Here is a 24,415-nt window from a genome sequence, read left to right on the forward strand (position 1 = left end):
AATATTTTATATTATTTAAAATTTATTTATGTTATTATTAGGGCAACCCCAATAGGGGTTTATTCCTAATTTTAGAACACTACAGTTACAAGATGTGATGATCTTCAAACTACCAAGTTTTGGTGCAACAATGTGAAAATAAAATATGTTTTCAGAATAACAAAATGAGGGATCCTCTAGCATGGGAAGACAAATAACATAATCCGAATAATCTCCAGACAAAAAGTCAACATATTCAAGATAAAGTGATGTCAGATTTGGAAGTTCATAGACATCTACTAGTTCAACACGGACTTCATAAATTTTCAATCTCTTCAATGTTGGGCAAGAAAATATGCAATTCGACACCAGGTATCCCGAATTTTCGAGACAAGAAATGTCAATTTCTTCAACACCATTCTGGGTGAGAAGAAGAAACCACTGATTCAAGTTATTTTTCAACAAATTAGCTATATCATCATTTGAAAAATCCAATATATCTCCACAGAAATTGAAGATAACTTTGTGAATACGTCCATTGTGCCGCAAGAAAATGTTGTTGACTACTCCAGAAATAGGAAATTCCAATGCCTCATCGGAATATTTAAGACATAAGTAATCAAAGAAATCACTGTCAAAACAAGGTTTTGTCAGACTAAACCAGATATCCTTCCAAATGGAAGATAAAATTGCAACTCTGGCAGCATCTCAAATGGGCAAAAATCCCATAATATTGTCAAGTATACCAGCAGGGTGTTCACTAATTCTATCTTTTTCTGCCATAATTCCAATGACTCACAAGCAAAAACTGAAAAAAAATCAGAATATTGCTCAATAAAATCTTGAAAAAAAATACAAAATCAGAGAATAATATGAATATTCGAAACAAACATTTCAAGAAGGAGATGAGAGGATTAACGCACCAATTCTGCTATAAAAAATGCACCAATTTTGTGGCATTTAAAGAAATCCCAAGGGGGTTATCAAAAAAAAATCAAAGGGGCGTGACTTTTAGAATCCGAAGTGATGTAAATTTTATGTTCCTTGCACCCATCTCAAAAACAAGTCACAATGCTCTACAATGTCACAGTGCTCTGCAATGTCGAAGCCATCGCCGCTACCGGACAGAGGAGGAGAGGGGTAGACCACCGTCGAAGCCATCGTCGTTGCTCTACCCTGCTCGCCGGAAAAACAAGGGTCGCCAGAGAAGGTCGTCGCTGCTGCTTGTCGCCAATGCTCAGCCGCGGCCGCCGCAACAGTTCGCCGGAGAGGCGAACCTCTCTCGCGACCTTTCCAGGGTCTCGTCCGGCCTATACAACGTGATCGTCGTCCTCAATTTGGTGATCGAACGTCAGCAGAGGCTTCTCGCAATAGGATTCAAATTTCATCGCTCAAAGCTTCCCCGATGGAGTCGTTGCATGGAGGATCAGATATTGTGGATGGTGTCGGATATGTCCAAAGAACGTTCGCCGCTGGTCAGATCGTCGATCGGCGGTCACTGGATCTTCCGGAGGTCGTTGCGCAGTGGGCCAATTTCCAGCAAACAGAGGTCGCTGACAAAGAAGGGGCTCATGCTTGGCTTCCTGGCGTTTTAGATTGTTCCGTCGCAATTCATGGATGCCGTTGGTAGCCGAGGCTCATGCTTAGCTTCACAAATGGAGACTACGGTCTCAGCCGCTGCACAGACTGGTGTTGGCCACCCAGACGGAGGATCTTCGCAACTTTCTGATTGCCTAGGGAGTTCGATTGCCCAGTGGTGGCGGCTGGTAGCTTTAGATATAGGAATTGGATTTTGAGTACCGATCTGGAAACTCTAGGAGTTCTCGTTTCCTGACGATTTCACTTTGAAATTGAATTATAAATTTTAATTTATGTTATAAACACGGATATAGACTATACTTTTTAGAATAATAAATAAATAAATTAATAATTTTTTTGAATCAACCATACTGTTAGCTTGGTGAAAACTAGAGTTCCACAATTCACACAAGCCAGCCAATTTGAAATTTCATTCGGATCAGATGTTCTATTCCATATCACAGATACACACATATCATGATTAGTCCCCAAAAAGTGCCACATCACTGTTGCATTACACCCTAAAAAAATTCAACAGTTCAACAATAAAGAACGGGGTGTTCTAATAAATTTCAGCATCAAACTCGTCAAATTCATGGACGCAGTGTGTTGTGAATAATAGAAAACTTGGTAAGCCGAAGAAGTCGAAGTCAAAGTCAAAGTTTCCGATATCCAGATTATCTAACGCCATGAATTCGTTGACGGCGGCAGCTTCGTTTGGGATGAAGTCACTATGCACAGGGCTATCGAACGGAGTGAAGTCGTCGTAACAGAGGACGGTGGTGGGGGACAGAGCCGCGTTGCTTGAGGTGAGCGAGGTATCGACGGTCGTCTCGGTTACCGTTTTTTTCGGGAAGTTGGTGACGGCGTCAGGGCCTTTTAGTCACACGGAGGCGTTGTCGTACACGGCAGCGGCTTCTTCCAGGCTGTCATAGTTGCCGAGCCAGAGGCGTTTCCCCCGGGTGGGGTCGCGAATCTCCATCGCCCAACGCCCCCTCGGCCGCTTAAGCACTCCTCTGAACTTTCGGCAGCAGGCGTTAAACGGCAGCGTCGACACAAACTTGATCCCCCACATGTGCCACTTCACCCTCCTCCACATCCTCACCGCCCTCTCCCCTTCATCATCGGAGGAGTCCGTGGCGTCGCAGTCAGTGACCACGATCAGTAGAACTCTGTTCCAGAGCATCCACTATCTCGAACTACCCTCAAGAGTTGACTTGAAGGATGACATAATATACATCCCTCTAGAACTGTACATAGAAAAAAAAAAAAACAAAATCTATGGCATAGGCCGTAGTGTGAGTAGAACTGAGAAGTGCTGGCTTCAAAAAAAAAAAAAAAAAAAAAAGCGAACTGAGATGTAGGTATTGTTATAGGGAAGAGAAAAAGGGTAAGTGCAAGAGTTTTACTTTATTTGCTGTTTTGGGGGGAAAACATAACATTATGAATTATGATACCAAGTAGAATTAATTTTATTAAAATTTAAAAATGTGAGTATTATACGTAGTAATATTTAATATTTTTTAAAATTTAATTATGTTATTATTATGGCAACCCCAATAGGGGGTTTATTCTTAATTTTAGAACACTACAATTACAAGATGGGATGATCTTCAAACTACCAAATTTTTGTGTAACAATGTGAAAAATCAAATATGTTTTCAGAATAACAAAATGAGAGATCCTCTAGCATGGGAAGATAAACAACATAATCCGAAATATCTCCAGACAAAAAGTCAACAAATTCAAGATAAAGTGATGTCAGATTTGGAAGTTCATAGACATCTACTAGTTCAACATGGACTTCAGAAAGTTTCAATCTCTTCAATGTTGGGCAAGAAAATATGCAATTCGACACCAGATATCCCGAATTTTCGGGACAAGAAATGTCAATTTCTTCAACACCATTCTGGGTGAGAAGAAGAAACCACTGATTCAAGTTGTTTTTCAACAAATTATCTATATCATAATTTGAGAAATCCAATATATCTCCATAGAAATTAAAGATAACTTTGTGAATACGTCTATTGTGCCACATGAAAATGTTGTTGACTACTCCAAAAATATGAAATTCCAAAGCCTCATCGGAATATTTAAGACATAAGTAATTAAAGAAATCACTGTCAAAATAAAGTTTTGTCAGACTAAACTAGATTTCCTTCTAGTTGGAAGATAAAATTGCAACTCTGACAGCATCTCGAATGGGCAAAAATCCCATAATATTGTCAAGTATACCGGCAGGGAGTTCACTAATTCTACCTTTTTCTTCCATAATTCCAATGACTCACAAGCAAAAACTGAAAAAAAAAATCAGAATATAGCTCCATAATTCCAATTACTCACAATCGAACCCAGATTTCATCGCTCAAAGCTTCCCCGATGGAGTCGTTGCATGGAGGATCAGATGGTGTGAATGGTGTCGGATATGTCCAAAGAACGTTCGCCGATGGTCAGATCGTCGATCGGCGGTCGCCGAATCTTCCAGAGGTGGTTTCGCAGTGGGCAAATTTCCAGCAATCAGATTTCGCTGACAAAGAAGGGGTTCATGCTTGGCTTCCTGGCGTTTTATGTTGTTCCGTCGCAGTCCATGGATGCCGTTGGTAGCCAAGGCTTATGCTTGGCTTCGCAAATGGAGACTACGGACTCAGCCGCTGCTCAGACTGGTATTGGCCACCCAGACGGAGGATCATCGCAACTTTCTAATTTCCTAGGGAGTTCGATTGCCCAGTGGCGGCGGCGGGTAGCTTTAGATATAGGAATTGTATTTTGAGTACCGATCTGGAAACTCTAGTAGTTCTCATTTCCTGACGATTTCGTTTTAAAATTAAAATTATAAATTTTAATTTATGTTATAGATATGGATATAGATTATACTTTTTAGAATAATAAATAATTAATTAATTAATTTTTTTGGATCAACCATGTTGTTAGCTTGATGAAAACTAGAGTTCCACAGTTCACACAAGCCAGCCAATTTGAAATTTCATTCGGACCAGATGCTCCATTCCATATCACAGTTAGAGACATTTCTTGATTAGCCCCCAAAAAATGCTACATCACGGTTGCATTACTCCCTAAAAAAATTTAACAGTTCAACAATAAAGAACGGGGTGTTCTAATAAATTTCAGCATCAAACTCGTCAAATTCATGGACGCAGTGTGTTGAGAATAATGGAAAACTTGGTAAGTCGAAGTCGAAGTCAAAGTCAAAGTTTCCGAAATCCATATTATCTAACGCCATGAATTCGTAGACGGCGGCAGCTTCGTTTGGGATGAAGTCACTCTGCACAGGGCTATCGAACGTAGTGAAGTCTTCGTAACGGAGGACGGAGGTGTGGGACAGAGCCGCGTTGCTTGAGGTGAGCGAGGTATTGACGGTCGTCTCGGTTACCATTTTTTTCCAAAAGTTGGTGACGGCGTCAGGGCCTTTTAGTCTCACGGAGGCGTTGTCGTACACGGCGGTGGCTTCTTCCGGGCTGTCATAGGTGCCGAGCCAGAGGCGTTTCCCCCAGGTGGGGTCGCAAATATCCACCGCCCAACGCCCCCTCGGCCGCTTACGCCCTACTTTGAACTTCCGACTGCAGGCATCAAACGGCAGCATCGGCACAAACTTGATCCCCCACATGTGCCTCTTCACCCTCCTCCACATCCCCACCGCCCTCTCCCCTTCATCGTCGGAGGAGTCCATGGCGTCGCCGTCAGTGACCACGATCCATAGAACTCTGTTCCGGAGCATCCCCTATCCTGAACTACCCTCAAGAATCGATTAAAACAATACTACTGACGATGAGTTGACTTGAAGGATGAGATAATATACATCCCTCTAGAACTGTACATTGAAAAAAAAAAATCTATGGCGTAGGCCGTATGGTGAGTAGAACTGAGAAGTGCTGGTTTCAAAAAAAAAAGAAAAAAAAAAAAAAAAAAAAAAACAAACTGAGAGGTAGGTATTGCTATAGGGAAGAGAAAAAGGGTAAGTGCAAGAGTTTTACTTTTTTTGCTGTTTTGGGGGGAAAACATAACATTATGAATTATGATATCAAGTAGAATTAATTTTATTAAAAATTAAAAATGTGAGTATTATAATATTTAATATTTTTTAAAACTTAATTATGTTATTATTATGGCAACCCCAGTAGGGGGTTTAATCCTAATTTTAGAACACTACAATTACAAGATGGGATGGTCTTCGAACTACCAAGTTTTGGTGCAACAATGTGAAAATCAAATATGTTTCCAGAATAACAAAATGAGAGATCCTCTGGCATGCGAAGATAAACAACATAATCCGAATAATCTCCACACAAAAAGTCAACATATTCAAGATAAAGTGATATCACATTTGGAAGTTCATAGACATCTACTAGTTCAACACGGACTTTAGAAAGTTTCAATATCTTCAATGTTGGGCAAGAAAAAAAAGCAATTTGACACCAGGTATCCCGAATTTTCGGGACAAGAAATGTCAATTACTTCAACACCATTCTGGGTGAGAAGAAGAAGCCACTGATTCAAGTTGTTTTCCAACAAATTAGCTATATCATCATTTGCGAAATCCAATATATCTCCACAGAAATTGAAGATAACTTTGTGAATACGTCCATTGTGCCGCAAGAAAATGTTATTGACTACTCCAGAAATAAGAAATTCCAAACCCTCATCGGAATATTTAAGACATAAGTAATCAAAGAAATCACTGTCAAAACAAAGTTTTGTCAGACCAAACCAGATATCCTTCCAGATGGAAGATAAAATTGCAACTCTGACAGCATCTCGAATGGGAAAAAAATCCCATAATATTGCCAAGTATACCGGCAGGGAGTTCACTAATTCTATCTTATTCGACCATAATTCCGATGACTCACAAGCAAAAACTGAAAAAAAAAATCAGAATATAGCTCTATAATATTATGAAAAAAAAAAGAAATCATAGAATAATATAAATATTCGAAACAAACCTTTCAGGAAGGAGATAAGAGGATTAACGCACCAATTCTGCTTTAAAAAAAACGCACCAATTCTGTGGCATTTAAAGAAATCCCAAGGGGGTTATCAAAAAAAAATCCAAGGGACGTGACTTTTAGAATCCCAAGGGATGTAACTTTTAGGTTTCTTGCACATCTCAAAAACAAGTCACAGTGCTCTACAATGTCGAAGCCATCGCCACTGCCGGACAGAGGAGGAGAGGGGTAGACCACCGTCGAAGCCATCGCCGCTGCTCAGCCCTGCTCGCCGGAAAAACATGGGTCGCCAGAGACGGTCGTCGCTGCTGCTCGTCGCAACTGTTCAGCCGCGGACGCCGAAACAGTTCGCCGGAGAGGCGAACCTCTCTCGCGACCTTTCCAGGGTCTCGTCCGCCCTATACAACGTGATTGCCGTCCTCAATTTGGTGATCGAACGTCAGCAGAGGCATCTCGCAATCGGACCAAGATTTCATCGCTCAAAGCTTCCCCGATGGAATCGTTCCATGGAGGATTAGATGATGTGGATGGTGTTGGATATGTCCAAAGAACGTTCGCCGCTGGTCAGATCGTCGATCGGCGGTCGACGGATCTTCTACAGGTCACTAACAAAGATGGGGCTCATGCCTGGCTTCCTGACGTTTTGGGTTGTTCCGTCGTAGTCCGTGGATGCCGTTGGTAGCCGAGAATCATGCTTGGCTTCGCAAATGGAGACTTCGGTCTAAACCGCTGGTCAAACTGGTGTTGGCCACCCAGACGGAGGATCTTCGCAACTTTCTGATTGCCTAGGGCGTTCGATTTCCCAGAGGTGGCGGCGGGTAGCTTTAGATATAGGAATTGTATTTTGAGTACCGATCTGAAAACTCTAGTAGCTCTCGTTTCCTGACGATTTTGCTTAAAAATTGAAATTATAAATTTTAATTTATGTTATAGATATGGATATAGATTATAATTTTTAGAATAATAATTAAATAAATAAATATTTTTTTTGGATCAACCATACTGTTAGCTTGATGAAAACTAGAGTTCCACAGTTCACACAAGCCAGCCAATTTGAAATTTCATTCGGACCAGATGCTCCATTCCATATCACAGTTACACACATTTCTTGATTAGCCCCCAAAAAATGCCACATCACGGTTGCATTACACCCTAAAAAAATTTAACAGTTCAACAATAAAGAACGGGGTGTTCTAATAAATTTCAGCCTCAAACTCGTCAAATTCATGGACGCAGTGTGTTGCGAATAATGGAAAACTTGGTAAGCCGAAGAAGTCGAAGTCGAAGTCAAAGTCAAAGTTTCCGAAATCCATATTTTCTAACGCAATGAATTCGTAGACGGCGGCAGCTTCGTTTGGGATGAAGTCACTCTGCACAGGGCTATCGAACGGAGTGAAGTCTTTGTAACGGAGGACGGAGGTGTGGGACAGAGCCGCGTTGCTTTAGGTGAGCGAGGTATTGACGGTCGTCTCGGTTACCATTTTTTTCCTGAAGTTGGTGACGGCGTCAGGGCCTTTTAGTCTCACGGAGGCGTTGTCGTACACGGCGGTGGCTTCTTCCGGTCTGTCATAGGTGCCGAGCCAGAGGCGTTTCCCCCGGGTGGGGACGTGAATCTCCACCGCCCAACGCCCCCTCGGCCGCTTACGCCCTACTTTGAACTTCCGACTGCAGGCATCAAACGGCGACGTCGGCACAAACTTGATCCCCCATATGTGCCTCTTCACCCTCCTTCACATCCCCACTGCCCTCTCCCCTTCATCGTCGGAGGAGTCCGTGGCGTCGCCGTCAGTGACCACGATCCATAGAACTCTGTTCCCGAGGATCCCCTATCCCGAACTACCTTCATGAATCGACTGAAACAGTACTACTGACAATGATTTGACTTGAAGGATGAGATAATATACATCCCTCTAGAACTGTACATTGAAAAAAAACAAATCAATGGCGTAGGCCGTAGGGTGACTAGAACAGAGAAGTGCTGGTGTCAAAAAAAAAAAAAAAAAAAAAAAGCAAACTGAGAGATAGGTATTGTTATAGGGAAAAGAAAAATGATAAGTGCAAGAGTTTTACTTTTTTGCTGTTTTGGGGAGAAAAAACATAACATTATGAATTATAATACCAAGTAGAATTAATTTTATTAAAAATTAAAAATGTGAGTATTATAATATTTAATATTTTTTAAAATTTAATTATGCTATTATTATGGCAACCCCAATAGGGGGTTTATTCCTAATTTTAGAACACTACAATTACAAGATGGGATGGTCTTCAAACTACAAAGTTTTGCTGCAACAATGTGAAAATCAAATATGTTTCCAGAATAACAAAATGAGAGATCCTCTAGCATGGGAAGATAAACAACATAATCCGAATAATCTCCAGACAAAAAGTCAACATATTCAAGATAAAGTGATGTCAGATTTGGAAGTTCATAGACATCTAATAGTTCAACACGGATTTCAGAAATTTTCAATCTCTTCAATGTTGGGCAAGAAAATATGCAATTCGACACCAGGTATCCCGAATTTTCGGGACAAGAAATGTCAATTACTTCAACACCATTCTGGGTGAGAAGAAGAAACCACTTATTCAAGTTATTTTTCAACAAATTAGCTATATCATCATTTGCGAAATCCAATATATCTCCACAGAAATTGAAGTTAACTTTGTGAATAAGTCCATTGTGCTGCAAGAAAATGTTGTTGACTACACCAGAAATAGGAAATTCCAAAGTCTCATCGGAATATTTAAGACATAAGTAATCAAAGAAATCACTGTCAAAACAAAGTTTTGTCAAACTAAACCAGATATCCTTCTAGATGGAAGATAAAATTCCAATGACTCACAAGCAAAAACTGAAGAAAAAAAATCAGAATATAGCTCTATAAAATCTTGAAAATAAAATCAACGCATAATGTGAATATTTGAAACAAACCTTTCAGGAAGGAGATGAGAGGATTAATGCACCAATTCTGCTTTTAAAAAAAAAACTCACCAATTCTGCGGCGTTTAAAGAAATCCCAGGGGGGTTATCAAAAAAAAATCCAAGGGACGTGACTTTTAGAATCCCAAGGGATGTAACTTTTAGGTTCCTTGCACCAATCTAAAAAACAAGTCACAATGCTCGACAATGTCACAGTGCTCTGCAATTTCGAAGCCATCGCCGCTGCCGGACAGAGGAGGAGAGCTGGAAAAACAAGGTTCGCTAGAGAGGGTCGTCGTTGCTTCTCGTCGCCATTGCTCAACCGCGGCCGCTGCAACAGTTCGCCGGAGAGGCGAACCTCTCTCGCGACCTTTCCAGGGTCTCGTCCGAACTATACAACGTGATCGCCGTCCTCAATTTGGTGATCGAACGTCAGCAGAGGCTTCTCGCAATCGGACCCAGATTTCATCGCCCAAAGCTTCCCCGATGGAGTCGTTGCATGGAGGATCAGATGGTGTCGGATATGTCCTAAGAACGTTCGCCGCTGGTCAGATCGTCGATCGGCGGTCGCTGGATCTTACGGAGATCGTTGCACAGTGGGCCAATTTCCAGCAAACAGAGGTCGCTGCCAAAGAAGGGGCTCATGCTTGGCTTCCTGGCGTTTTAGGTTGTTCCGTCGCAGTCCGTGGATGCCGTTGGTAGCCGAGGTTCATGCTTGGCTTCGCAAATGGAGACAACGGTCTCAGCCGCTGCTCATACTGGTGTTGGCCACCCAGACGGAGGATCTTCGCAACTTTCTGATTGCCTAGGGAGTTCGATTGCCCAGTGGTCGAGGCGGGTAGCTTTAGATATAGGAAATTGTATTTTGAGTACCGTTCTGGTAACTCTAGGAGTTCTCTTTTCTTGACGATTTCGCTTTAAAATTGAAATTATAAATTTTAATTTATGTTATAGATTATACTTTTTAGAATAAGAAATAAATAAATAAATAGTTTTTTTGGATCAACCATACTGTTAGCTTGATGAAAACTAGAGTTCCACAGTTCACACAAACCAGCCAATTTGAAATTTCATTCGGACCAGATGCTCCATTCCATATCACAGTTACACACATTTCTTGATAGCCCCCAAAAAATGCCACATCACGGTTGCATTACACCCTAAAAAAATTTAACAGTTCAACAATAAAGAACGGGGTGTTCTAATAAATTTCAGCTTCAAACTCGTCAAATTCATGGACGCAGTGTGTTGCGAATAATGGAAAACTTGGTAAGCCGAAGAAGTCGAAGTCGAAGTCAAAGTCAAAGTTTCCGAAATCCATATTTTCTAAAGCTATGAATTCGTTGACGGTGACAGCTTCGTTTGGGATGAAGTCACTATGCACAGGGCTATCAAACAGAGTGAAGTCGTCGTAACGGAGGACGGAGGCGGGGGACAGAGCTGCGTGGCTTGAGGTAAGCGAGGTATCGACGGTCGTCTCAGTTACCGTTTTTTTTGGGAAGTTGGTGACGGCGTCAGGGCCTTTTAGTCTCACGGAGGTGTTGTTGTACACGGCAACAGCTTCTTCCGGGCTGTCATAGGTGCTGAGCCAGAGGTGTTTCCCACGGGTGGGGTCGCGAATCTCCACCGCCCAACGCCCCTTCGGCCGCTTACACACTCTTCTGAACTTCCGGCTGCAGGCGTCAAACGACGGCGTCGGCACAAACTTGATCCCCCACATGTGCTTCTTCACCCTCCTCCAAATCCCCACCGCCCTCTCCCCTTCATCATCGGAGGAGTCCGTGGCGTCACTGTCAGTGACCACAATCCGTAGAACTTTGTTCCGGAGCATCCCCTATCCCGAACTACCCTCAAGAATCGACTGAAACAAGACTACTGACGATGAGTAGACTTGAAGGATGAGATAATATACATCTCTCTAGAACTGTACATTTAAAAAAAAAAACAACAAATCTATGGCGTATGCCGTAGGGTGAGTAGAACTGAGAAGTGCTGGTTTCAAAAAAATAAATAAATAAATAAATAAACAAAAAAATAAAAGCGAACTGAGATGTAGGTATTGTTATAGGGAAGAGAAAAAGGGTACGTGCAAGAGTTTTACTTTTTTGCTGTTTTGGGGGGAAAACATAACATTATGAATTATTATACCAAGTAGAATTAATTTTATTAAAAATTAAAAATGTGTGTATTATAATATCTAATATTTTTTAAAATTTAATTATGTTATTATTAGGGCAACCCCAATAGGGGGTTTATTCCTAATTTTAAAACACTACAATTACAAGATGGGATGATCTTCAAACTACCAAGTCGAAACCACTGATTCAAGTTGTTTTTCAAAAATTAGCTATATCATCATTTGCGAAATCCAATATATCTCCACAGAAATTGAAGATAACTTTATGAATACATCCATTGTGCCGCATGAAAATGTTGTTGACTACTCCAGAAATATGAAATTCCAAAGCCTCATCGGAATATTTAAGACATAAGTAATCAAAGAAATCACTGTCAAAACAAAGTTTTGTCAAACTAAACCAGATATCCTTCCAGATGGAAGATAAAATTTCAACTATGGCAGCATCTAGAATTGGCATAAATCTCATAATATTGTCAAGTATACCGGCAGGGAGTTCACTAATTCTATCTTTTTCTTCCATAATTCCAATGACTCACAAGTAAAAACTGAAAAAAAAAATCATAATATAGCTCTATAAAATCTTGAAAAAAAAAAGAAATAAGAGAATAATATGAATATTCGAAACAAACCTTTCAAGTAGGAGATGGGAGGAGATGAGAGGATTAACGCACCAATTCTGCTTTAAAAAAACGCACCAATTCTGCGGCATTTAAAGAAATCCCAAGGGATGTAACTTTTAGGTTTCTTGCACATCTCAAAAACAAGTCACAGTGCTTTACAATGTCGAAGCCATCGCCACTGCCGGACAGAGGAGGAGAGGGGTAGACCACCGTCGAAGCCATCGCTGCTGCTCAGCCCTGCTCGCCGAAAAAACAAGGGTCGCCAGAGAGGCTCGTCGCTGCTGCTCGTCGCAACTGCTCAGCCGCGGCAGCCGAAACAGTTCGCCGGAGAGGCGAACCTCTCTCGCGATCTTTCCATGGTCTCGTCCGCCCTATACAACGTGATCGCCATCCTCAATTTGGTGATCGAACGTCAGCAGAGGCTTCTCGCAATCGGACCCAGATTTCATCGCTCAAAGCTTCCCCGATGGAGTCGTTCCATGGAGGATTAGATGATGTGGATGGTGTCGGATATGTCCAAAGAACGTTCGCCGCTGGTCAGATCGTCGATCGGCGGTCACTGGATCTTCTAGAGGTGGTTTCGCAGTGGGCCAATTTCCAGCAAACACAGGCCGCTGACAAAGAAGGGGCTCATGCTTGGCTTCCTGGCGTTTTAGGTTGTTCCGTCACAGTCCTTGGATGCCGTTGGTAGCCGAGGCTCATGCTTGGCTTCGCATGAAAATGTTGTTGACTACTCCAGAAATATGAAATTCCAAAGCCTCATCGGAATATTTAAGACATAAGTAATCAAAGAAATCACTGTCAAAACAAAGTTCTGTCAAACTAAACCAGATATCCTTCCAGATGGAAGATAAAATTTCAACTATGGCAGCATCTAGAATTGGCATAAATCTCATAATATTGTCAAGTATACCGGCAGGGAGTTCACTAATTCTATCTTTTTCTTCCATAATTCCAATGACTCACAAGTAAAAACTGAAGATAAAAAATAAAAAATCATAATATAGCTCTATAAAATCTGGAAAAAAAAATAGAAATAAGAGAATAATATGAATATTCGAAACAAACCTTTCAAGAAGGAGATGGGAGGAGATGAGAGGATTAACGCACCAATTCTGCTTAAAAAAAAAAAAACAAAAAAAAAAACGCACCAATTCTGCGGCATTTAAAGAAATCCCAAGGGGGTTATCAAAAAAAAAAATCCAAGGGACGTGACTTTTAGAATCCCAAGGGATGTAACTTTAGGTTCCTTGAACAACTCAAAAATAAGTCACAATGTTCGACAATGTCACAGTGCTCTGAAATGTCGAAGTCATCGCCGCTGCCGGACATAGGAGGAGAGGGGTAGACCACCGTCGAAGCCATCGCCGCTGCTCTGCCGTGCTCGCCGGAAAAACAAGGTTCGCCAGAGAGGGTCGTCACCACTGCTCAGACGCGGCCGCCACAACAGTTCACCGGAGAGGCGAACCTCTCTCACGACCTTTCCAGGGTCTTGTCCGGCCTATACAACGTGATCGCCGTCCTCAATTTGGTGAGAAGTCAGCAAAGGCTTCTCGAAATCGAACCCAGATTTCATCGCTCAAAGCTTCCCCGATGGAGTCGTTGCATGGAGGATCAGATGGTGTGGATGGTGTCGGATATGTCCAAAGAACGTTCGCTGCAGGTCAGATCGTCGATCGGCGGATCTTCCGGAGGTCGTTGCGCAGTGGGCCAATTTCCAGCAAACAGAGGTCGCTGACAAAAAAGGGACTCATGCTTGGCTTCCTGGCATTTTAGGTTGTTTCGTCGCAGTTCGTGGATGTCGTTGGTAGCCGAGGCTCATGCTTGGCATTGCAAATGGAGACTACAGTCTCAGACGCTGTTCAGACTGGTGTTGGCCACCCAGACGGAGGATCTTCGCAACTTTCTATTTGCCTAGGGAGTTCGATTGCCCAGTGGTGGCAGCGGGTAGCTTTAGATATAGGAATTGTATTTTGAGTACCGATCTGGAAACTCTAGGAGTTCTCGTTTCCTGACGATTTCGCTTTAAAATTGAAATTATAAATTTTAATTTATGTTATAGATATGCATATAGATTATAATTTTTAGAATAATAAATAAATAATTTTTTTGGATCAACCATGCTGTCAGCTTGATGAAAATTAGAGTTCCACAGTTCACACAAGCCAGCCAATTTGAATTTCATTCGGACCAGATGCTCCATTCCATATCACAGTTACCCACATTTCTTGATTTGCCCCCAAAAAATGCCACATCACGGTTGCATTACACCCTAAAAAAAATTAAACAGTACAACATAAAAGAACGGGGTGTCCTAATAATTTTCAGCATCAAACTCGTCAAATTCATGGACGCAGTGTGTTGGGAATAATGGAAAAATTGTTAAGCCGAAGAAGTAAAAGTCAAAGTCAAAGTTTTCGAAATCCAGATTATCTAACGCCTTGAATTCGTTGACAGCGGCAGCTTCGTTTGGGATGAAGGTACTCTGCACAGGTCTATCGAACGGAGTGAAGTCGTCGTAACAGAGGACGGAGGCGGGGGATAGAGCCGTGTTGCTTGAGGTGAGCGAGGTATCAACGGCCGTCTCGGTTACCGTATTTTTCAAGAAGTTGGTGACGGCGTCAAGGCCTTTTAGTCTCACGGAGGCGTTGTCGTACACGACGACAGTTTCTTCCGGGCTGTCATAGGTGTCGAGCCAGAGGCGTTTCCCCCGGGTGGGGTCGCAAATCTCCAACGCCCAACGCCCCCTTGGCCACTTACGCACTCCTCTGAACTTTTGGCTGCAGGCATCAAACGGCGGCATCGGCACAAACTTGATCCCCCACATGTGCCTCTTCACCCTCCTCCACATCCCCACCGCCCTCTCCCCTTCATCATCGGAGTAGTCTGTGGCGGCACTGTCAGTGACCACGATCCATAGAACTCTGTTCCGTAGCATCCCCTATCTTGAACTACCCTCAAGAATCGACTAAAACAATACTACTGACGATGAGTTGACTTGAAGGATGAGATAATATACATCCCTCTAGAACTATACATAGAAAAAAAAAAATCTCTGGCGTAGGCCGTATGGTGAGTAGAACTGAGAAGTGCTGGTTTCAAAAAAAAAAAAAAAAACAAACTGAGAGGTAGGTATTGCTATAGGGAAGAGAAAAAGGGCAAGTTCAAGAGTTTTACTTTTTTTGCTGTTTTGGGGGGAAAACATAACATTATGAATTATGATACCAAGTAGAATTAATTTTATTAAAAATTAAAAATGTGAGTATTATAATATTTAATATTTTTTTAAAATTAATTATGTTAATATTATGGCAACCCCAATAGGGGGTTTATTCCTAATTTTAGAACACTACAACTACAAGATGGGATGGTCTTCAAACTACCAAGTTTTGGTGCAAGAATGTGAAAATCAAATATGTTTCTAGAATAACAAAATGAGAGATCCTCTAGCATGGGAAGATAAACAACATAATCCGAATAATCTCCACACAAAAAGTCAACATATTCAAGATAAAGTGATATCACATTTGGAAGTTCATAGACATCTACTAGTTCAACACGGACTTCAGAAAGTTTCAATCTCTTCAATGTTGGGCAAGAAAAAAAGCAATTTGACACCAGGTATCCCGAATTTTCGGGACAAGAAATGTCCATTTCGTTAACACCATTCTGGGTGAGAAGAAGAAGCCACTGATTCAAGTTGTTTTTCAACAAATTAGCTATATCATCATTTGCGAAATCCAATATATCTCCACAGAAATTGAAAATAACTTTGTGAATACGTCCATTGTGCCGCATGAAAATGTTGTTGACTACTCCAGAAATATGAAATTCCAAAGCCTCATCGGAATATTTAAGACATAAGTAATCAAAGAAATCACTGTCAAAACAAAGTTTTGTCAAACTAAACCAGATATCCTTCCAGATGGAAGATAAAATTTCAACTATGGCAGCATCTAGAATTGGCATAAATCTCATAATATTGTCAAGTATACCGGCAGGGAGTTCACTAATTCTATCTTTTTCTTCCATAATTCCAATGACTCACAAGCAAAAACATAAAAAAAAAAATCATAATATAGCTCTATAAAATCTTGAAAAAAAAAAAGAAATAAGAGAATAATATGAATATTCGAAACAAACCTTTCAAGAAGGAGATGGGAGGAGATGAGAGGATTAACGCACCAATTCTGCTTAAAAAAAAAAAAAAAAAAAAAAAAAAAAACGCACCAATTCTGCGGCATTTAAAGAAATCCCATGGGGGTTATCAAAAAAAAATCCAAGGGACGTGACTTTTAGAATCCCAAGGGATGTAACTTTTAGGTTCCTTGAACAACTCAAAAACAAGTCACAATGCTCGACAATGTCACAGTGCTCTGAAATGTCGAAGTCATCGCCGCTGCCGGACAGAGGAGGAGAGGGGTAGACCACCGTCGAAGCCATCGCTGCTGCTCTGCCGTGCTCGCCGGAAAAACAAGGTTCGCCAGAGAGGGTCGTCGCCACTGCTCAGATGCGGCCGCCGCAACAGTTCACCGGAGAGGCGAACCTCTCTCACGACCTTTCCAGGGTCTTGTCCGGCCTATACAACGTGATCGCCGTCCTCAATTTGGTGAGAAGTCAGCAAAGGCTTCTCGAAATCGAACCCAGATTTCATCGCTCAAAGCTTCCCCGATGGAGTCGTTGCATGGAGGATCAGATGGTGTGGATGGTGTCGGATATGTCCAAAGAACGTTCGCCGCAGGTCAGATCGTCGATCGGCGGATCTTCCGGAGGTCGTTGCGCAGTGGGCCAATTTCCAGCAAACAGAGGTCGCTGACAAAAAAGGGACTCATGCTTGGCTTCCTGGCATTTTAGGTTGTTTCGTCGCAGTTCGTGGATGTCGTTGGTAGCCGAGGCTCATGCTTGGCATTGCAAATGGAGACTACAGTCTCAGACGCTGTTCAGACTGGTGTTGGCCACCCAGACGGAGGATCTTCGCAACTTTCTATTTGCCTAGGGAGTTCGATTGCCCAGTGGTGGCAGCGGGTAACTTTAGATATAGGAATTGTATTTTGAGTACCGATCTGGAAACTCTAGGAGTTCTCGTTTCCTGACGATTTCGCTTTAAAATTGAAATTATAAATTTTAATTTATGTTATAGATATGCATATAGATTATAATTTTTAGAATAATAAATAAATAAATAAATAATTTTTTTGGATCAACCATGCTGTCAGCTTGATGAAAATTAGAGTTCCACAGTTCATACAAGCCAGCCAATTTGAATTTCATTCGGACCAGATGCTCCATTCCATATCACAGTTACCCACATTTCTTGATTTGCCCCCAAAAAATGCCACATCACGGTTGCATTACACCCTAAAAAAAATTAAACAGTACAACATAAAAGAACGGGGTGTCCTAATAATTTTCAGCATCAAACTCGTCAAATTCATGGACGCAGTGTGTTGGGAATAATGGAAAAATTGTTAAGCCGAAGAAGTAAAAGTCAAAGTCAAAGTTTTCGAAATCCAGATTATCTAACGCCTTGAATTCGTTGACGGCGGTAGCTTCGTTTGGGATGAAGTCACTCTGCACAGGTCTATCGAACGGAGTGAAGTCGTCGTAACAGAGGACGGAGGCGGGGGATAGAGCCGTGTTGCTTGAGGTGAGCGAGGTATCAACGGCCGTCTCGGTTACCGTATTTTTCAAGAAGTTGGTAACGGCGTCAGGGCCTTTTAGTCTCACGGAGGCGTTGTCGTACACGACGACAGTTTCTTCCGGGCTGTCATAGGTGTCGAGCCAGAGGCGTTTCCCCCGGGTGGGGTCGCAAATCTCCAACGCCCAACGCCCCCTCGGCCACTTACGCACTCCAATGAACTTTTGGCTGCAGGCATCAAATGGCGGCATCGGCACAAACTTGATCCCCCACATGTGCCTCTTCACCCTCATCCACATCCCCACCGCCCTCTCCCCTTCATCGTCGGAGTAGTCTGTGGCGGCACTGTCAGTGACCACGATCCATAGAACTCTGTTCCGTAGCATCCCCTATCCTGAACTACCCTCAAGAATCGACTAAAACAATACTACTGACGATGAGTTGACTTGAAGGACGAGATAATATACATCCCTCTAGAACTGTACATAGAAAAAAAAAATCTCTGGCGTAGGCCGTATGGTGAGTAGAACTGAGAAGTGCTGGTTTCAAAAAAAAAAAAAAAACAAACAAACTGAGAGGTAGGTATTGCTATAGGGAAGAGAAAAAGGGCAAGTGCAAGAGTTTTACTTTTTTTGCTGTTTTGGGGGGAAAACATAACATTATGAATTATGATACCAAGTACAATTAATTTTATTAAAAATTAAAAATGTGAGTATTATAATATTTAATATTTTTTAAAAATTAATTATGTTAATATTATGGCAACCCCAATAGGGGGTTTGTTCCTAATTTTAGAACACTACAACTACAAGATGGGATGGTCTTCAAACTACCAAGTTTTGGTGCAAGAATGTGAAAATCAAATATGTTTCTAGAATAACAAAATGAGAGATCCTCTAGCATGGGAAGATAAACAACATAATCCGAATAATCTCCACACAAAAAGTCAACATATTCAAGATAAAGTGATATCACATTTGGAAGTTCATAGACATCTACTAGTTCAACACGGACTTCAGAAAGTTTCAATCTCTTCAATGTTGGGCAAGAAAAAAAGCAATTTGACACCAGGTATCCCGAATTTTCGGGACAAGAAATGTCCATTTCGTTAACACCATTCTGGGTGAGAAGAAGAAGCCACTAATTCAAGTTGTTTTTCAACAAATTAGCTATATCATCATTTGCGAAATCCAATATATCTCCACAGAAATTGAAAATAACTTTGTGAATACGTCCATTGTGCCGCATGAAAATGTTGTTGACTACTCCAGAAATATGAAATTCCAAAGCCTCATCGGAATATTTAAGACATAAGTAATCAAAGAAATCACTGTCAAAACAAAGTTTTGTCAAACTAAACCAGATATCCTTCCAGATGGAAGATAAAATTTCAACTATGGCAGCATCTAGAATTGGCATAAATCTCATAATATTGTCAAGTATACCGGCAGGGAGTTCACTAATTCTATCTTTTTCTTCCATAATTCCAATGACTCACAAGCAAAAACATAAAAAAAAAAAAATCATAATATAGCTCTATAAAATCTTGAAAAAAAAAAAGAAATAAGAGAATAATATGAATATTCGAAACAAACCTTTCAAGAAGGAGATGGGAGGAGATGAGAGGATTAACGCACCAATTCTGCTTAAAAAAAAAAAAAAAAAAAAAAAAAAAAAACGCACCAATTCTGCGGCATTTAAAGAAATCCCATGGGGGTTATCAAAAAAAAATCCAAGGGACGTGACTTTTAGAATCCCAAGGGATGTAACTTTTAGGTTCCTTGAACAACTCAAAAACAAGTCACAATGCTCGACAATGTCACAGTGCTCTGAAATGTCGAAGTCATCGCCGCTGCCGGACAGAGGAGGAGAGGGGTAGACCACCGTCGAAGCCATCGCTGCTGCTCTGCCGTGCTCGCCGGAAAAACAAGGTTCGCCAGAGAGGGTCGTCGCCACTGCTCAGATGCGGCCGCCGCAACAGTTCACCGGAGAGGCGAACCTCTCTCACGACCTTTCCAGGGTCTTGTCCGGCCTATACAACGTGATCGCCGTCCTCAATTTGGTGAGAAGTCAGCAAAGGCTTCTCGAAATCGAACCCAGATTTCATCGCTCAAAGCTTCCCCGATGGAGTCGTTGCATGGAGGATCAGATGGTGTGGATGGTGTCGGATATGTCCAAAGAACGTTCGCCGCAGGTCAGATCGTCGATCGGCGGATCTTCCGGAGGTCGTTGCGCAGTGGGCCAATTTCCAGCAAACAGAGGTCGCTGACAAAAAAGGGACTCATGCTTGGCTTCCTGGCATTTAAGGTTGTTTCGTCGCAGTTCGTGGATGTCGTTGGTAGCCGAGGCTCATGCTTGGCATTGCAAATGGAGACTACAGTCTCAGACGCTGTTCAGACTGGTGTTGGCCACCCAGACGGAGGATCTTCGCAACTTTCTATTTGCCTAGGGAGTTCGATTGCCCAGTGGTGGCAGCGGGTAACTTTAGATATAGGAATTGTATTTTGAGTACCGATCTGGAAACTCTAGGAGGCGTTGTGCCGCATGAAAATGTTGTTGACTACTCCAGAAATATGAAATTCCAAAGCCTCATCGGAATATTTAAGACATAAGTAATCAAAGAAATCACTGCCAAAACAAAGTTTTGTCAAACTAAACCAGATATCCTTCCATATGGAAGATAAAATTTCAACTATGGCAGCATCTAGAATTGGCATAAATCTCATAATATTGTCAAGTATACCGGCAGGGAGTTCACTAATTCTATCTTTTTCTTCCATAATTCCAATGACTCACAAGCAAAAACTGAAAAAAAAAAAAATCATAATATAGCTCTATAAAATCTTGAAAAAAAAAAGAAATAAGAGAATAATATGAATATTCGAAACAAACCTTTCAAGAAGGAGATGGGAGGAGATGTGAGGATTAACGCACCAATTCTGCTTTAAAAAAACGCACCAATTCTGCGGCATTTAAAGAAATCCCAGGGGGGTATCAAAAAAAAAATCCAAGGGACGTGACTTTTAGAATCCCAAGGGATGTAACTTTTAGGTTTCTTGCACATCTCAAAAACAAGTCACAGTGCTCTACAATGTCGAAGCCATCGCCACTGCCGGACAGAGGAGGAGAGGGGTAGACCACCGTCGAAGCCATCGCTGCTGCTCAGCCCTGCTCGCCGAAAAAACAAGGGTCGCCAGAGAGGGTCGTCGCTGCTGCTCGTCGCAACTGCTCAGCCGCGGCAGCCGAAACAGTTCGCCGGAGAGGCGAACCTCTCTCGCGATCTTTCCAGGGTCTCGTCCGCCCTATACAACGTGATCGCCATCCTCAATTTGGTGATCGAACGTCAGCAGAGGCTTCTTGCAATCGGACCCAGATTTCATCGCTCAAAGCTTCCTCGATGGAGTCGTTCCATGGAGGATTAGATGATGTGGATGGTGTCGGATATGTCCAAAGAACGTTCGCCGCTGGTCAGATCGTCGATCGGCGGTCACCGGATCTTCTAGAGGTGGTTTCGCAGTGGGCCAATTTCCAGCAAACACAGGCCGCTGACAAAGAAGGGGCTCATGCTTGGCTTCTTGGCGTTTTAGGTTGTTCCGTCGCAATCCGTGGATGCCGTTGGTAGCCGAGGCTCATGCTTGGCTTCGCAAATGGAGACAACGGTCTCAACCGCTGCTCAGACTGGTGTTGGCCACCCAGACAGAGGATCTTCGCAACTTTCTGATTGCCTAGGGAGTTCGATTGCCCAGTGGTCGAGGCGGGTAGCTTTAGATATAGGAATTGTATTTTGAGTACCGTTCTGGTAACTCTAGGAGTTCTCTCTTCTTGACTATTTCGCTTTAAAATTGAAATTATAAATTTTAATTTATGTTATAGATACGGATATAGATTATACTTTTTAGAATAAGAAATAAATAAATAAATAATTTTTTTGGATAAACCATACTGTTAGCTTGATGAAAACTAGAGCTCCATAGTTCACACAAGCCAGCCAATTTGAAATTTCATTCGGACCAGATGCTCCATTCTATATCACAGTTACACACATTTCTTGATTAGCTCCCAAAAAATGCCACATCACGGTTGCATTACACCCTAAAAAAATTTAACAGTTCAACAATAAAGAACGGGGTGTTCTAATAAATATCAGCTTCAAACTCGTCAAATTCATGGACGCAGTGTGTTGCGAATAATGGAAAACTTGGTAAGCCGAAGAAGTAGAAGTCGAAGTCAAAGTCAAAGTTTCTGAAATCCAGATTTTCTAACGCCATGAATTCGTAGACAGCGGCAGCTTCGTTTGAGATGAAGTCACTCTGCACAGGGCTATCGAACGGAGTGAAGACTTCGTAACGGAGGACGGAGGTGTGGGACAGAGCCGCGTTGCTTGAGGTGAGCGAGGTATTGACGGTCGTCTTGATTACCGCTTTTTCGGGAAGTTGGTGACAGCGTCAGGGCCTTTTAGTCTCACGGAGGCGTTGTCGTACACGGCGGTGGCTTCTTCCGGGTTGTCATAGGTGCCGAGCCAGAGGCGTTTCCCCAGGGTGGGGACGTGAATCTCCACCGCCCAACGCCCCCTCGGCCGCTTACGCCCTCCTTTGAACTTCCGACTGCAGGCATCAAACGGCGACGTCGGCACAAACTTGATCCCCCATATATGCCTCTTCACCCTCCTTCACATCCCCACTGCCCTCTCCCCTTCATTGTCGGAGTAGTCTGTGGCGTCGCCGTCAGTGACCACGATCCGTAGAACTCTGTTCCGGAGCATCCCCTATCCCAAACTACCTTCATGAATCGACTGAAACAGTACTACTGACAATGAGTTGACTTGAAGGATGAGATAATATACATCCCTCTAGAACTGTACATAGAAAAAAACAAATCTATGTCGTAGGCCGTAGGGTGACTAGAACAGAGAAGTGCTGGTGTCAAAAAAAAAAAAAAAAAAGCAAACTGAGAGGTAGGTATTGTTATAGGGAAAAGAAAAAGGATAAGTGCAAGAGTTTTACTTTTTTTGCTGTTTTGGGGAGAAAAAACATAACATTATGAATTATAATACCAAGTAGAATTAATTTTATTAAAAATTAAAAATGTGAGTATTATAATATTTAATATTTTCTAAAATTTAATTATGCTATTATTATGGCAACCCCAATAGGGGGTTTATTCCTAATTTTAGAACACTACAATTACAAGATGGGATGGTCTTCAAACTACCAAGTTTTGGTGCAACAATGTGCAAATCAAATATGTTTCCAGAATAACAAAATGAGAGATCCTCTAGCATGGGAAGATAAACAACATAATCCGAATAATCTCCAGACAAAAAGTCAACATATTCAAGATAAAGTGATGTCAGATTTGGAAGTTCATAGACATCTACTAGTTCAACACGGATTTCAGAAATTTTCAATCTCTTCAATGTTGGGCAAGAAAATATGCAATTCGACACCAGGTATCCCGAATTTTCGGGACAAGAAATGTCAATTACTTCAACACCATTCTGGGCGAGAAGAAGAAACCACTTATTCAAGTTATTTTTCAACAAATTAGCTATATCATCATTTGCGAAATCCAATATATCTCCACAGAAATTGAAGATAACTTTGTGAATACGTCCATTGTGCCGCAAGAAAATATTGTTGACTACTCCAGAAATAGAAAATTTCAAAGCCTCATCGGAATATTTAAGACATAAGTAATCAAAGAAATCACTGTCAAACCAAAGTTTTGTCAAACTAAATCAGATATCCTTCCAGATGGAAGATAAAATTTCAACTCTGGCAGCATCTAGAATGGGCAAAAATCCCATAATATTGTCAAGTATACCGGCACGGAGTTCACTAATTCTATCTTTTTCTTCCATAATTCCAATGACTCACAAGCAAAAACTGAAAAAAAAAAATCAGAATATAGCTCTATAAAATCTTGAAAAAAAAATCAAAGCATAATATGAATATTTGAAACAAACCTTTCAGGAAGGAGATGAGAGGATTAATGCACCAATTCTGCTTTAAAAAAGAAAAAAAAAAACGCACCAATTCTGCGGCGTTTAAAGAAATTACAGGGGGGTTATCAAAAAAAAATCCAAGGGACGTGACTTTTAGAATCCCAAGGGATGTAACTTTTAGTTTCCTTGCACCAATCTAAAAAACAAGTCACAATGCTCGACAATGTCACAGTGCTCTGCAATGTCGAAGCCATCGCCGCTGCCGGACAGAGGAGGAGAGGGGTAGACCACCGTCGAAGCCATCGCCGTTACTCTGCCCTGCTCGCTGGAAAAACAAGGGTCGCCAGAGAGGGTCGTCGTTACTTCTCGTCGCCATTGCTCAGTCGCGGCCGCTGCAACAGTTCGCCGGAGAGGCGAACCTCTCTTGCGACCTTTCCAGGGTCTCGTCCGACCTATACAACGTGATCGCCGTCCTCAATTTGGTGATCGAACGTCAGCAGAGGCTTCTCGCAATCGGACCCAGATTTCATCGCTCAAAGCTTCCCCGATGGAGTCGTTGCATGGAGGATCAGATGGTGTGGATGGTGTCGGATATGTCCTAAGAACGTTCGCCACTGGTCAGATCGTCGATC

General features: G+C 41.9%; 4 protein-coding genes across 4 annotated transcripts; all 4 read right to left on the reverse strand.

Moving 5' to 3' along the window:
- Window positions 1–2,440: 2,440 nt before the first annotated feature.
- Window positions 2,441–2,743, reverse strand: LOC109172175 (pathogenesis-related genes transcriptional activator PTI6-like). The gene has a single exon (XM_019321325.1). The coding sequence runs from the start codon at window positions 2,741–2,743 to the stop codon at window positions 2,441–2,443; it is 303 nt and encodes a 100-aa protein (XP_019176870.1).
- An 11,772-nt stretch (window positions 2,744–14,515) lies between these two features.
- Window positions 14,516–15,139, reverse strand: LOC109172176 (pathogenesis-related genes transcriptional activator PTI6-like). The gene has a single exon (XM_019321326.1). It carries the CDS (start codon window positions 15,137–15,139, stop codon window positions 14,516–14,518), a length of 624 nt encoding a protein of 207 aa, XP_019176871.1.
- A 368-nt stretch (window positions 15,140–15,507) lies between these two features.
- Window positions 15,508–16,233, reverse strand: LOC109172177 (F-box/FBD/LRR-repeat protein At1g13570-like). The gene has a single exon (XM_019321327.1). The coding sequence runs from the start codon at window positions 16,231–16,233 to the stop codon at window positions 15,508–15,510; it is 726 nt and encodes a 241-aa protein (XP_019176872.1).
- A 1,368-nt stretch (window positions 16,234–17,601) lies between these two features.
- Window positions 17,602–18,225, reverse strand: LOC109172178 (pathogenesis-related genes transcriptional activator PTI6-like). Its single transcript, XM_019321328.1, has one exon. It carries the CDS (start codon window positions 18,223–18,225, stop codon window positions 17,602–17,604), a length of 624 nt encoding a protein of 207 aa, XP_019176873.1.
- Between the last annotated feature and the right edge of the window lie 6,190 nt (window positions 18,226–24,415).

The sequence above is a fragment of the Ipomoea nil genome, unplaced genomic scaffold, assembly GCF_001879475.1.
Source record: "Ipomoea nil cultivar Tokyo-kokei standard unplaced genomic scaffold, Asagao_1.1 scaffold0415, whole genome shotgun sequence".
Lineage (NCBI taxonomy): Eukaryota > Viridiplantae > Streptophyta > Magnoliopsida > Solanales > Convolvulaceae > Ipomoea > Ipomoea nil.